This window comes from Oncorhynchus mykiss, chromosome 22 (genome assembly GCF_057628025.1).
Source record: "Oncorhynchus mykiss isolate SJ-2025 chromosome 22, ASM5762802v1, whole genome shotgun sequence".
Classification (NCBI taxonomy): domain Eukaryota; kingdom Metazoa; phylum Chordata; class Actinopteri; order Salmoniformes; family Salmonidae; genus Oncorhynchus; species Oncorhynchus mykiss.
Window position 1 is genome coordinate 46,694,777 of NC_143043.1, and position 16,268 is coordinate 46,711,044.

General features: G+C 43.3%; 1 protein-coding gene across 2 annotated transcripts in view; it reads right to left on the reverse strand.

Moving 5' to 3' along the window:
- Positions 1-6,411: 6,411 nt before the first annotated feature.
- Positions 6,412-16,268, reverse strand: part of LOC110501886 (rho GTPase-activating protein 15) — an 82,825-nt gene continuing 72,968 nt past the window's right edge. For both annotated transcript variants that reach the window (XM_021579739.3, XM_021579738.3), the window contains exon 13: positions 6,412-7,375. In XM_021579739.3, coding sequence (XP_021435414.2) covers positions 7,192-7,375 — 184 coding nt within the window. In that variant the 3' untranslated portion in view covers positions 6,412-7,191. The remainder of the gene's footprint in view (positions 7,376-16,268) is intronic.

Below are 16,268 nucleotides of genomic sequence, written 5' to 3' on the forward strand. Positions count from 1 at the left end.
CTCCCAGGTCAGCAGCCGATCCCCGTGAGAACGTAGATGCACTCAGGAGGACAGTTAGTGGGTGTGGGCTCCCTCTCCAGAGCCTGGTGGATATCTACATCTATGTCCCAGACCACAGGGGCTATGACTCAAGAGGAATGGATTATAGGTGCATTCTGGAAATGACCCTCTCCAGAATCGTGGAGACAGGACAGGGCATCGACTTAGGTGTTTTTTTAACCTGGGCGATAGGTTAGTGAAGTCAAATCTTGTCAAGAAAAGTGCCCACCTTGCTTGGCGCTGATTCAGCCTCCTCGCTGTCCTGTCCGTATGTACACCAGGTTCCGATGGTCAGTGAGGATGATGAATGGTTCCTTGGAGCCCTCCAGCCAACTTCACAGCCAGGAGCTCTTGATCACCGACATCATAATTCCTCTCTGCATATTACTCTAAGAAACTGTCCCCTGCAGAGAGGATTTATGATGTCGGAATGGTGGGTAGTGTATGGGGCTTTGGTGACAAAACGGATGGCACTGTGATAGACTGCATCCAGTTTGTTGAGTAGAGTGTTGGAGGCTATTTTATAGATGACATCACCGAAGTCGAGGATCGGTAGGATGGTCAGTTTTACGAGGGTATGTTTGGCAGCATGAGTGAAGGATGCTTTGCTGCGAAGTTGGAAGCCGATTCTAGATTTAATTTTGGATTGGAGATGCTTAATGTGAGTCTGGAAGGAGAGTTTACAGTCTAACCAGACACCCAGGTATTTGTAGTTGTCCACGTATTCTAAGTCAGAGCCATCCAGAGTAGTGATGCTGGACGGGCGAGCAGGTGCTGGCAGTGATCGATTGAATAGCATGCATTTAGTTTTACTTGCGTTTAAGAGCAGTTGGAGGCCACGGAAGGAGAGTTGTATGGTATTGAAGCTCGTCTGGAGGTTAGTTAACACACTGTCCAAGGAGGGGCCAGAAGTATACAGAATGGTGTCATAGAGGTGGATCAGAGAATCACCAGCAGCAAGAGCAACATCATTGATGTATACAGAAAAGAGAGTTGGCCCGAGAATTGAACCCTGTGGCACACCAATAGAGACTGTCAGAGGTCCGGACAACAGGCCCTCCGATTTGACACACTGAACTCTATCAGAGAAGTAGTTGGTAAACCAGGCGAGGCAATCATTTGAGAAACCAAGGCTGTCGAGTCTGCCAATAAGAATGTTATGATTGACAGAGTCGAAAGCCTTGGCCAGGTCGATGAATACGCATGCACAGTAATTTCTCTTATCGATGCCGGTCATGATGTTGTTTAGAACCTTGAGCGTGGCTGAGGTGCACCCATGACCAGCTCTGAAACCAGATTGCATAGCGGAGAAGGTATGGCTATCGAAGAACTTAGAAAGACAGGGTAAGATAGATAGATATAGGTCTGTAGCAGTTTGGGTCTAGAGTGTCTCACCCTTTGAAGAGGGGGATGACCGCGGCAGCTTTCCAATCTTTGGGAATCTCAGACGATACGAAAGAGAAGTTGAACAGGCTAGTAATAGGGGTTGCAACAATTTCAGCAGATCATTTTAGAAAGAGATGGTCCAGATTGTCTAGCCCGGCTGATTTGTGGGGGTCCAGATTTTGCAGCTCTTTCAGAACATCAGCTATCTGGATTTGGGTAAAGGAGAAATGATGGGGGCTTTGGCGGGTTGCTGTGGAGGGTGCCGGGCAGTTGACCGGGGTAGGGGTAGCCAGCCGTAGAGAAATGCTTATTGAAATTCTCAATTATTGTGGATTTATCGGTGGTGACAGCGTTTCCTAGCCTCAGAGCAGTGGGCAGCTGGGAGGAGGTGCTCTTATTCTCCATGGACTTTACAGTGTCCCAGATCTTTTTTGAGTTAATACTACAGGATGCAATTTTCTGTTTGAAAAAGCTTTTCTTAGCTTTTCTAACTGCCTGTGTATATTTGTTCCTAACTTCCCTGAAAAGTTGCATATCACGGGGGCTATTCGATGCTAATGCAGAACGCCACGTAATGTTTTTGTGCTGGTCAAGGGCAGACAGGTCTGGAGTGAACCAAGGACTATATCTATTTCTAGTTCTAAAATTTTTTGAGAGGGGCATGCTTATTTAAGATGGTGAGGAAGGCACTTTTAAAGAATAGCCAGGCATCATCTACTGACGGGATGAGGTCAATGTCATTCTAGGATACCCCGGCCAGGTCGATTAGAAAGGCCTGCTCGCAGAAGTGTTTCAGGGAGCGTTTGACAGTGATGAGGGGTGGTCGTTTGGTCGCAGACCCATTACGGATGCAGGCAATGAGGCAGTGATCGCTGAGATCTTGATTGAAAACAGCAGAGGTGTATTTGGAGGGTGAATTAGTTAGGATGACATCTATGAGGGTGCCCGTGTTTACTGATTTGGGGTTGTACCTGGTAGGTTCATTGATCATTTGTGTGAGATTGAGGGCATGAAGCTTAGTTTGTAGGATGGCCGGGGTGTTAAGCATGTCCCAGTTTAGGTCACCTAGTAGCACAAGCTCAGAAGATAGATGGGGGGCAATCAATTCACGTAAGGTATCGAGGGGACAGCTGGGGGCAGAGGGAGGTCTATAGCAAGCGGCAACAGTGAGAGACTTGTTTCTGGAAAGGTGAATTTTTAGAAGTAGAAGCTCAAATTGTTTGGGTACAGACTTAGATAGTAATACAGAACTCTGCAGGCTATCTTTGCAGTAGATTGCAACACCGCCCCCTTTGGCAGTTCTATCTTGGCGGAAAACGTTATAGTTAGCAATTGAGATTTCAGGGGTTTTCCTAAGCCAGGATTCAGACACGGCTAAGACATCTGAGTTGGCAGAGTGTGCTACAGCAGTGAGTAAAACAAACTTAGGGAGTAGGCTTCTAATGTTAACATGCATGAAACAAAGGCTTTTACGTTTACAGAAGTCAACAAATGAGACCACCTGTGGGGTGGGAGTGGAGCTAGGCACTGCAGGACCTGGATTAACCTCCACATCACCAGAGGAAGAGAGGAAAAGTAGGATAAGGGTACGGCTAAAGACTATACGAACTGGCCGTCTAGCACGTTCAGAACAAAGAGTAAAAGGAGCAGGTTTCTGGGCACGATAGCATAGATTCAAGGCATAGTGTACAGACAAAGGTAAGGTAGGATGTGAGTACATCAGAGGTAAACCTAGGCATTGAGTAATGAAGAGAGAGATAGTCTATAGAGATGTTTAAACCAGGTGATGTCATCGCATATGTAGGAGGTGGAACAACATGGTTGGTTAAGGCATATTGAGCAGGGCTAAAGGCTCTACAGTGAAATAAGACAGTAATCACTAACCAGGACAGTAATGGACAAGGCATATGGGAACATATGGGAACAAATGGGTCCAGTGAGTGGTTGGGCTGGCTGGGGACACGGCGATTCAGACAGTTAGCAGGCTAACAAGCTAACAGTTAGTAGGCCGGGGCTAAACAAGCTAGCAGCTAGTAGACCGGGGCAAGGTAGCAGTTAGCAGGCCGGGTTAGCAAGCAGTTAGCAGGGGCTTGCAGATAGCAGACCGGGTAGGCAAGCTAGCAGTTAGCAAGGGCTAGCAGTTACCAGACCGGACAGGCAAGCTAGCAGTTAGCAGACCGGGCCCGGCAAGCTAGCAGTTAGCTACCGGGCCCGGCAAGCTAGCAGCTAGCAGGGGCTAGAAAGGTAGCCTTTTGGGGACATCGCGATGGGGGTAAGTCTGTTTCTGCCTCTTCTTGCGGTGACGTCGATAGACCAGTCATGGAATTAGTAGGGTTCCAAGTAGCTCTGGGTAGCTAGCAGGCCTAGCTGGTTAGCATAATGGGCCTTCAGCGGGTGTCGTGCCTGAGGGGCCTGTTGGAGTCCTCGGGCAGATTATGTCGGTATTCCAGTCGTAGAGGACCTGCCGGGTTCCATGCCCCGTACCGGCTGTAGAAGGGGTCCGGATACTGTAGCCCAAGAGTATACTTCGGTGGTAGCACAGGAGCCCTGGCCAGGCTAGCTTCAAGCTAATTGGTGCTTGCTCTGGGATGGAAACGCTAGCCAGGAGTAGTCATCCGGGATCGCGGTTAGCTAGTTAGCTGATGACCGCTGGCAATGGTTTGCTGACTGATAGCTGGTAGTTAGCTGGCTAGCTTCAGTTGAGGGATTCTGGATCCGAAGTAAATATAAACACTTTAGGGAAAGAAAAGCAGATCCACGCCACATTGGGTGAGGCGGGTTGCAGGAGAGTATTAAGATATTGAGGTTTAGAAAAATATTTTAAAGGATATGCGACGAAAAAGATGTAAAACGATATATACAAGGGACACGACAGGACAAAGACGTCTGACTGCTACGCCATCTTGGAAAACAAAGTCAATACTTTGTAGAGGCACCTTTTTCAGCAATTACAGCTGTCAATTAGCCTATCAGAAGCTTTGAAAGCCGTGGCATCATTTTATGGAATTTTCCAAGCTGTTTAAAGGCACAGTCAACTTAGTGTATGTAAACTTCTGACCCCCTGGAATTGTGATACAGTGAATTATAAGTGAAACAATCTGTCTGTAAACAATTGTTGGAAAAATTACTTATGTCATGCACAAAGTAGATGTCCTAACCGACTTGCCAAAACTATAGATTGTTAACAAGAAATTTGTGGAGTGATTGAAAAACAAGTTTTAATTACTCAAACCTAAGTGTATGTAAACTTCCGACTTCAATTGTAGTTTTATAGATGCTATTATACATATATGTATAGATAGTGGTATGGATGCTGGTATATATGCTGGTACATATGCTTTTAAAGATGCTGGCATAGATGCTGGTATAAATAGTGGTATAGTCACACCACCGCTAACTAGCTAGCCATTTCACATCTGTTACACTGGTATAGATAGTGGCATTGATGCTGTAAGAAGTGCTGGAGGGTGCCTGTGTATCCTTTTCTTTTGACAAATAGTCCCTCTGACAGTTGGTTTAGTACACCTGTACAGCTGCCATTCCCTGGTATAATGACAGTTGGTTTAGTACACCTGTCATTCCCTGGTATAATGACAGTTGGTTTAGTACACCTGTACAGCTGCCATTCCCTGGTATTAATGACAGTTGATTTAGGACACCTAGACAGCTGACGTTCTCTGGTACAATAATTTGATTTAGGATACCTGGACATCTGCCGTTCTCTGGTATAATGACAGTGGATTTAGGTCACCTGGACAGCTGCAGTTCTGTTGTTGGTGTAGTTACTGAGTTGTCATCATACTGATATTTAGACAGGCTGAAAGATCCACAACTACAGTAAGACAAAAAGACCAAAAAACAATTTTCCTTTGGTTGCAAATATGCATTGTCGGTAGACCTACCTGCTTGTCTCACAATGCATCTCCTGTTCGGTCTTTAAAGTAAAAAAAAAAAGCTTTCAGAGCAACAAAGCTTTGCTCCCGGAGAACACATACTGTGAGCAGACAGGGAGTATGTTTCATGTGGCCTCTAGGCGTATAATTAGGGGTGAAGCAGCTGTGCTCTGATAGAAAGATGGGGAACACCTGTGTGTGGGTGACACTGCCTTTTACTTTAGTGACCAGCAGAGGGTGCTGATTCTCTCACCCTCCCTCTGGCCCAGACCAATGAAGAAGTGGTGTTGCTGACCAGCTTTGGATCAGTCTGGACCAATCAAAACAAGCCTACTGATTAAAAGCGTGAACAAAGTCTTATTTGAGATTAAAGCCTTATCATGACTCTCATCAAAGATCCAGCAATGAATTCTTCTCTTAGAATTTGAAATAAGAAATTAGAAAGTTGTGCCAAACATCAGGAGAACTACTGTACTTGTGGGCAACGATATGTGTGATGGCTTTGATATTCACACAATACAAATCAGATGTGATTATCTTCTCATTTATTCTGGCAGGTCCCAGTAACCTGCGCTGCACAAATATTTAAGAGAGAGTATCAAGCACATATAACAAGGGTCTCACCGTGTACAGTATGGGGACATGTGAACTTTAAAAGGGACACATTTAAATGGCATTACACAAGTCTAGATTAGGGCGCCTGTTTTAATTGCAGCTGTGCTTTGAGAAGCAGGGCCAGATAATAGGAGCTGACAGACATATGCCATGGGTCCTGTGATCACCATTAAATTACAAAGCTGTGTCTGCTCCCCTCCCCTCTGCTGTCCCTCCCATTCATTTACACTGTGATTGCTTGCTTTATGTCAGGAACAGCTCCATTAGTTATGTTTTGATGAGTGTTCGTTCATCATAGAAAATAATTTAAAATAATTATCTCATCATTTGTGTGTGTTTGTGTGTGTTTATGTGTGTGTGTGTGTGTGTGTGTGTGTGTGTTTGTTTGTTTAACCCCTAAAACTGAATCTTGCAATTGGAGGAGAAAGGGAGACTTTGTGGTTTCATACAACGTATCTGATAAAACCAAACTCAGTGCTCATATTCAAAGGCTTCTTTTTAATTTCCAAATGTGTCTGAGACAGTCTCCATTTGCATAGAATATAAAAAAAACAGATACTCACAGACGGCTGCAGTTCGGAGTTGGTATTTAGGATGATGCTCATTCAAAGACTTAAATAAAAACAATGCATCACACAGGCACACGTATGCACAAACAACTCAACATAGCATCACTTATTGTGTGCGTACTTCTTTCATGATAACTGTGCAGTAAAAGGCAACGGACAAATCAGAGCACAAAATACTGTCCTTTACTGTTATGGATTTACTAATGCAAAATTCACCAAATACAGTTTAGTTACTGGGTTCAAACTGACAGAAATAATAGTGATATAGTTAAGCAATAAGGCTCGAGGGGGTGTGGTCTATGGCCAATATACCAAGGCTAAGAGCTGTTCTTATGCAACGCGGAGTGCCTGGAAACTGGCCCTATACCACAGACACTAGAGGTACCTTATTGCTATTATCAACTGGTTACCAATATAATTAGAGCAGTAAAAATACATGTTTTGTCATACCCGTGGTATACGGTCTGATATGCCACGGCTGTCAGCCAATCAGTATTCAGGGCTCAAACCACCCAGTTCATAATAAAATATAAATGATATCCCCTTTTTAAATGACTAACACTTTAACATAAGGTGTACATCCTGCCTATTAATAATATATTACAGTAATACTAGCAACTCGCTCCAAGCTTAGGGCACAGTAAGTCCTCTTGTCTGTTTCATCCATAGCTGTAGATGAAATGTCCCTATCACTTCTTCTGCAGGCCGAAGATCTCTGGGCTCTCAATGAGGATGAACTCCACTATCTGGTTCTGATAGACCATGTTGACCGCCATGTTCCCACAGTCCAGCTCAGGCCACATGAGTGTCGGGCCAAACACAATGCTGATGCCTTGGGTCGACATGAGGTTCTTCTGCGAGCACGTCAGAATCCTGCAGAGAGAGAAGGGTTCAATTATCTGGGAACATAAGAGTTTGAAACAATGGGATAAATTCATAAAAAGTAATGAAACGAGGTTGGTTTTTCAAGTCAACATCAATGATCATCACAAAAAGAGATGTAATTTCCACTGGATGATGGTGGATCATTTCTACGTACGTTCACCAGATTTGTCAGCAATGCACATTTTTACCCTTGAATGGCCCCTGTTGAAGGCATCTCCTATTTCAGTATTGGCAACATTGTATATAATTTGTGCACCCAGCTTTGTGTATTCAAAGGTCCAGGTTCAGCCACAACTAAACCGCTCACTTCATACCACACGTTCAGCACCGGCAGTGAACTGAAGAACATCCATTGACTCTATGTATCTGAATAGGGAAAGTTACTAAATCAATCTGGATGGAGTTTCAGTGTAGAGATGTCTGGAGAATCCTGGGTATCAGGAAATCAAGAAGCAGGGGCCTCCAGAGTGGCACAGTGGTCTAAGGCAATGCATCTCAGTGCTAGCTGTACCACTAGAGATCCTGTTTCGATCCAGGCTCTGTCGCAGCTGGCCGCGACCTGGAGACCCATGGGGCGGCGCACAATTGGTCCAGCGTCGCCCAGATTGGCCGGCAGGATGTTCTTGTCCCATCGCGCTCTAGAGACTCCTGTGACGGGCCAGGTGCAATGCACGCTGACACGGTAGCGAGGTGTACAGTGTTTCCTCCGACACATTGGTGCGGCTGGTGTCCGGGTTATGCGGACATTGTGTCAAGAAGCAGTGCTGCTCAGCTGGGTTGTGTTTCGGAGGACGCACGGCTCTCGAACTTCGCCTCTCCGGAGTTGCAGCGATGAGACAAGACTGTAACTACCAATTGGATGCCACGGAATTAGGGAGAAAAAGGGCTAAAAAAATCAAGAAGCATATGCAAGTCTTGTACATTATATATCCATACTTGCACATCATCATCTGATCATTTATCACTCCAGTGTTAATCTGCTAAATTTTAATTATTCGCTCCTATGGCCTATTTATTGCCTACCTCCTCATGCCTTTTGCACACACTGTACTGTATATAGACTTTCTTTTCTCTACTGAGTCATTGACTTGTTTGTGTTATAGCTTGTTTATTGTTTACTCCATGTGTAACTGTGTTGTTGTCTGTGTCACACTGCTTTGCTTTATCTTGGCCAGGTTGCAGTTGCAAATAAGAACTTGTTCTCAACTAGCCTACCTGGTTAAATAAAGGTGTTCTCAACTAGCCTACCTGGTTAAATAAAGGTGTTCTCAACTAGCCTACCTGGTTAAATAAAGGTGTTCTCAACTAGCCTACCTGGTTAAATAAAGGTGTTCTCAACTAGCCTACCTGGTTAAATAAAGGTGTTCTCAACTAGCCTACCTGGTTAAATAAAGGTGTTCTCAACTAGCCTACCTGGTTAAATAAAGGTGTTCTCAACTAGCCTACCTGGTTAAATAAAGGTGTTCTCAACTAGCCTACCTGGTTAAATAAAGGTGTTCTCAACTAGCCTACCTGGTTAAATAAAGGTGTTCTCAACTAGCCTACCTGGTTAAATAAAGGTGTTCTCAACTAGCCTACCTGGTTAAATAAAGGTGTTCTCAACTAGCCTACCTGGTTAAATAAAGGTGTTCTCAACTAGCCTACCTGGTTAAATAAAGGTGTTCTCAACTAGCCTACCTGGTTAAATAAAGGTGTTCTCAACTAGCCTACCTGGTTAAATAAAGGTGTTCTCAACTAGCCTACCTGGTTAAATAAAGGTGTTCTCAACTAGCCTACCTGGTTAAATAAAGGTGTTCTCAACTAGCCTACCTGGTTAAATAAAGGTGTTCTCAACTAGCCTACCTGGTTAAATAAAGGTGTTCTCAACTAGCCTACCTGGTTAAATAAAGGTGTTCTCAACTAGCCTACCTGGTTAAATAAAGGTGTTCTCAACTAGCCTACCTGGTTAAATAAAGGTGTTCTCAACTAGCCTACCTGGTTAAATAAAGGTGTTCTCAACTAGCCTACCTGGTTAAATAAAGGTGTTCTCAACTAGCCTACCTGGTTAAATAAAGGTGTTCTCAACTAGCCTACCTGGTTAAATAAAGGTGTTCTCAACTGGCCTACCTGGTTAAATAAAGGTGTTCTCAACTAGCCTACCTGGTTAAATAAAGGTGTTCTCAACTAGCCTACCTGGTTAAATAAAGGTGTTCTCAACTAGCCTACCTGGTTAAATAAAGGTGTTCTCAACTAGCCTACCTGGTTAAATAAAGGTGTTCTCAACTAGCCTACCTGGTTAAATAAAGGTGTTCTCAACTAGCCTACCTGGTTAAATAAAGGTGTTCTCAACTAGCCTACCTGGTTAAATAAAGGTGTTCTCAACTGGCCTACCTGGTTAAATAAAGGTGTTCTCAACTAGCCTACCTGGTTAAATAAAGGTGTTCTCAACTAGCCTACCTGGTTAAATAAAGGTGTTCTCAACTAGCCTACCTGGTTAAATAAAGGTGTTGTCAACTAGCCTACCTGGTTAAATAAAGGTGTTCTCAACTAGCCTACCTGGTTAAATAAAGGTGTTCTCAACTGGCCTACCTGGTTAAATAAAGGTGTTCTCGACTAGCCTACCTGGTTAAATAAAGGTGTTCTCGACTAGCCTACCTGGTTAAATAAAGGTGTTGTCAACTAGCCTACCTGGTTAAATAAAGGTGTTCTCAACTAGCCTACCTGGTTAAATAAAGGTGTTCTCAACTAGCCTACCTGGTTAAATAAAGGTGTTCTCAACTAGCCTACCTGGTTAAATAAAGGTGTTCTCAACTAGCCTACCTGGTTAAATAAAGGTGTTCTCAACTAGCCTACCTGGTTAAATAAAGGTGTTCTCAACTAGCCTACCTGGTTAAATAAAGGTGTTCTCAACTAGCCTACCTGGTTAAATAAAGGTGTTCTCAACTAGCCTACCTGGTTAAATAAAGGTGTTCTCAACTAGCCTACCTGGTTAAATAAAGGTGTTCTCAACTAGCCTACCTGGTTAAATAAAGGTGTTCTCAACTAGCCTACCTGGTTAAATAAAGGTGTTCTCAACTAGCCTACCTGGTTAAATAAAGGTGTTCTCAACTAGCCTACCTGGTTAAATAAAGGTGTTGTCAACTAGCCTACCTGGTTAAATAAAGGTGTTCTCAACTAGCCTACCTGGTTAAATAAAGGTGTTCTCAACTGGCCTACCTGGTTAAATAAAGGTGTTCTCGACTAGCCTACCTGGTTAAATAAAGGTGTTCTCGACTAGCCTACCTGGTTAAATAAAGGTGTTGTCAACTAGCCTACCTGGTTAAATAAAGGTGTTCTCAACTAGCCTACCTGGTTAAATAAAGGTGTTCTCAACTAGCCTACCTGGTTAAATAAAGGTGTTCTCAACTAGCCTACCTGGTTAAATAAAGGTGTTCTCAACTAGCCTACCTGGTTAAATAAAGGTGTTCTCAACTAGCCTACCTGGTTAAATAAAGGTGTTCTCAACTAGCCTACCTGGTTAAATAAAGGTGTTCTCAACTAGCCTACCTGGTTAAATAAAGGTGTTCTCAACTAGCCTACCTGGTTAAATAAAGGTGTTCTCAACTAGCCTACCTGGTTAAATAAAGGTGTTCTCAACTGGCCTACCTGGTTAAATAAAGGTGTTCTCAACTAGCCTACCTGGTTAAATAAAGGTGTTCTCAACTAGCCTACCTGGTTAAATAAAGGTGTTCTCAACTAGCCTACCTGGTTAAATAAAGGTGTTGTCAACTAGCCTACCTGGTTAAATAAAGGTGTTCTCAACTAGCCTACCTGGTTAAATAAAGGTGTTCTCAACTGGCCTACCTGGTTAAATAAAGGTGTTCTCAACTAGCCTACCTGGTTAAATAAAGGTGTTCTCGACTAGCCTACCTGGTTAAATAAAGGTGTTGTCAACTAGCCTACCTGGTTAAATAAAGGTGTTCTCAACTAGCCTACCTGGTTAAATAAAGGTGTTCTCAACTAGCCTACCTGGTTAAATAAAGGTGTTCTCAACTAGCCTACCTGGTTAAATAAAGGTGTTCTCAACTAGCCTACCTGGTTAAATAAAGGTGTTCTCAACTAGCCTACCTGGTTAAATAAAGGTGTTCTCAACTAGCCTACCTGGTTAAATAAAGGTGTTCTCAACTAGCCTACCTGGTTAAATAAAGGTGTTCTCAACTAGCCTACCTGGTTAAATAAAGGTGTTCTCAACTAGCCTACCTGGTTAAATAAAGGTGTTCTCAACTAGCCTACCTGGTTAAATAAAGGTGTTCTCAACTAGCCTACCTGGTTAAATAAAGGTGTTCTCAACTAGCCTACCTGGTTAAATAAAGGTGTTCTCAACTAGCCTACCTGGTTAAATAAAGGTGTTGTCAACTAGCCTACCTGGTTAAATAAAGGTGTTCTCAACTAGCCTACCTGGTTAAATAAAGGTGTTCTCAACTGGCCTACCTGGTTAAATAAAGGTGTTCTCAACTAGCCTACCTGGTTAAATAAAGGTGTTCTCGACTAGCCTACCTGGTTAAATAAAGGTGTTGTCAACTAGCCTACCTGGTTAAATAAAGGTGTTCTCAACTAGCCTACCTGGTTAAATAAAGGTGAACTAGCCTACCTGGTTAAATAAAGGTGAAATAAAATAAATAAATAAAAATACATCCTGTAGGTTTCTATGCCACAATGAGGAAATTGGTTCCTCAGTGACTCCCTTTTGTTTTACTTTACAGATCACCTTCTTCCTTTGCCATAATCCATCAGAAATATATTCCATTATCTTGATATGAGCAGTACGCTATGCAGTACGCTATGCAGTACGCTATGCAGGGTGCATATAAGGACTACATTTCGGGGGAAAGGACAGAATACGTGATAGTATTTTTGAGAAGCATTCTCCCTGAGCTGAGGCTTGGCTGTGGGACTGAGACACCAAGTAGGCCCAGGCAGGGTGATTCACTCCGCTCCTCTCTCTACTCCCTCCGTGGAAGAGGCTGCCACCCACAGGCCTCTGGGCCCATTATGGAGTGAGGCCTGGAATGGGCTGGAAGACCTGTGGCATGGGGCGCATCTCCAAGCTGTCTGTGGGCTCTTGACGAAGCGTTCTGAGGTGGGATGGGGTCCCTCCATGCTCAAAACGAATCCACACACGGCCTCTCAGCAGATAATTGCATCCAAAAGGTATTGTCAAAGTGCCAGGCTTAGGCTGGTCTCAGCTCTCAGCACTCTGCTGCACTGCGGCGTCTGACACTGGTCTTTAGCCCTAAATATGTTATCTATGGCTGAAATATATATATTTTTTAATGATTATTAAATAATAAAAAACAACCTGTATATTTTCCAACGTCACAACGGCGTACACATTTAGTGAACAGGTATTATAAAAAACATAGCATTTTTTTCTTCCTTTTTTCAGTATATGAAGTTAGTATTCTTTGTGACAACTACCTTAATAGTTAATAGTTCAGTCAACGTAACTTGTAGCTGTTGTAAAGTCAGATATACAGGTATGAAAGAGAGCAATCAAGATAGGCATTTCAGAAGGACTGACATTCACACTAGAGATAGTCTGTCTAAACAGCTGGTTTCAGTGTACAGTCTACAGTATGTCAATAAAAAGCTTCTCTGAAAAGGTCAGGATCAGGCTGTACCTCACCAATGGAAAAATGCCTCGAAATCGTTAATCGTATGTGATGGTCAACATCTTGCTCTGCCATATGTCATTATAATATTGACCCTGCGTGGGCACATGCCATGCATACTTCTCAACGTCATTACGGACAGAAAGGCCTGACGATGATCCATATGTCATTATAATATCGACCCTGCGTGGGCACATGCCATGCATACTTCTCAACCTCATTACGGACAGAAAGGCCTGACGATGATCCAACCTGATATCATGAATATTTATCCTCATCTCACTTTGAGTAAACAAATATATACTTGTCCATAAAATATTCTATCATGATACTGTGTCAGAGCAAATGCGTAGTGGTGTAGCCGTGTACTGTGGTAGTTTATGTATGGAAGTAAGGCCATAGTAGTAACAATAGTGGTCGTAGCAGTACTGAACAGTGTCTACCAGTGCCATAATGCTATAAGTTACAAAACGCAAAAGGTTTTGGACTATTGTGGGAGAAGTGCCATAATTGATTCCAGACGTGAACTCTTAAGGTCTCAGCTTGGGAACGTAATTGCAGGAAGTAAAATTCCCTGGCACCTATTTATCAATGCTACCAAAGCATAACTACAGTACAGATTCAGTCTCACCACATGCATGGGCCATCAGAATTTGTGTGAAGATCTATTTAAGGGGATGAGTGGCAAAAACAGAGTTTACTGAATGCAAATAATTGAGCATGTGGATGACAATATGATGAGTGAGTGTTTTTTAATTGACCTTGTCATTACAGTTTTAATTGACCTGGCAAATACAGTATCTATTCAGGCAGTTGATATGCTGTGTGTATGTCTGTGTGTTGTGTGTCCATGCGACTAAGTGTTTTGGGGTGTGTCTCAGAGTGAAACCCGATTACAATGTGTACACACTATCATTTCCCATTTATGTCTGCAATTAAACTCAGCCCTGTGCCTGTACATGACTGTTCTCTGCCTGTCAGACCATCCACGTTTTAATATTAGAACACTGCGATGATCTAAGGATCTGGATTTTCATAGCCAATGGTTCACTAATGATCTCAAATAAGGCGAATCAATTATTAGAGTAATTCCACTGTATATTCACAGGAGGAGATCACCTAGCGAAGCGCTGTATGGTCATTCTGCCACTGCACAATGGAAACTGCTATAGGTTAGTGTTTAAATGCTTACCCTAGCAAACTATACTCTTACTCTCCTCCTCCTCCTCTGAACATGCTGATTACTATACCTACTACTATTACTATTACTACCACACCTACCAACACCACCACCACCACTACTACTACAACTACAACTACTAATACTACGACTACCACCACCACTACTGCCACTACTACTACTACCACCATCACCACCACTACTACTACTACTACGACTACTAACACCACTACCACCACCACCAGCACCACCACTACTACGACTACCACCACTACTACTACCTCCTCTACTGCTGCCACTACTACTACTACCACCACCACTACTACGACTACCACCACTACTACTACCTCCTCTACTGCTGCCACTACTACTACTACCACCATTACTACCACTACTACTACTACCACCACCACTACTACTACTACTTCTACTACTACTACTATTACCACTATTACTACTTCCACCATTACTACCACTTCTACTACTACAACCACTACCACCACCACCACCACTACTACTGCTACTAAGACTACCACCATCACCACTACTTCTACTACCACCACCATTATGACTACTACCACCACCACTACCTCTACTACCACTACTACCATTACTACCACTACTACTACCACAACCACCACTGCTAGTACTACTACTACTACCACCACTATTTCTACACCTACTACTACCACCAGTACATGTACAGTACTACTACAACTACCACTACTACTACTACTACCACCACTACCACTATTACCACCACCACTACCACTATTACCACCACCACTACTACTACTTGTACTACTATTTGTACTACTACTACTACCACTACGACTACCACTACTACTACTACCACCACTATTATTACTAACACCACCACTACTACTACTACTACTACTACTACTAGTACCACTAACACTACTACTACTACTACTTCCACCACTACTATTACTACCACCACCACTACTACTAATACCACCACTATTATTACTAACACCACCACTACTACTACTACTACTACTGCCTCTACCACCAACACTGCTACTACTACCTCCACCACTACTACTACTACCACCACCACTTGTACAACTACTACTACTACTACTACCACCACTAATATTACTACCACCACCACTAATACCACCACTACTATTACTACCACCACCACTACTTGTACAACTACAACTACCACTAATACCACTACTTCTACTACCACCACTACTATTTCTACCACCACCACAACACCACTACTACTACTACTACTACTACTACCACCCCCACTACTACTACTACCACCACTACTACTACCACTACTACTACCACCACCACCACCACCACCACTACTACCACCACCACCACTACTACTACTACCACCACCACCACTACTACCACTACTACTACTACTACTAACACCACCACTACTACTACTACTACCACTACTACTACCACTACTACCCCCACTACTACCACCACCACCACTACCACCACCACTACTACTACTACTACAACCACCACCACTACTACTACCACCACTACTCTTACCACCACTACCACTGCTACTAGTTCTACTACCACTACTACTACCACAAACCACCACTACTACTACCACCACTACTACTATTACTACTTCTCCTACCACCACTACTACCACAAACCACCACTACTACTACCACTACTACCACAGACCACCACTACTACTACTACCACAATCCACCACTACTACTACCACTACTACCACAAACCACCACTACTACTACTACCACAAACCACCACTACTACTACTACCACCACTACCACTGCTACTACTTCTACTACCACTACTACTACCACAAACCATCACTACTACTACCACCACTACTACTATTACTACTTCTCCTACCACCACTACTACTACCACTACTACCACAAACCACCACTACTACTACTACCACAAACCACCACCACTACTACTACTACTACTACTACTACCACAAACCACCACTACTACTACTACTACTACCACTACTTCCACCACCACCACTACTACTACTACTACCACCACCACTACTACCACTACTACTACTACTAACAC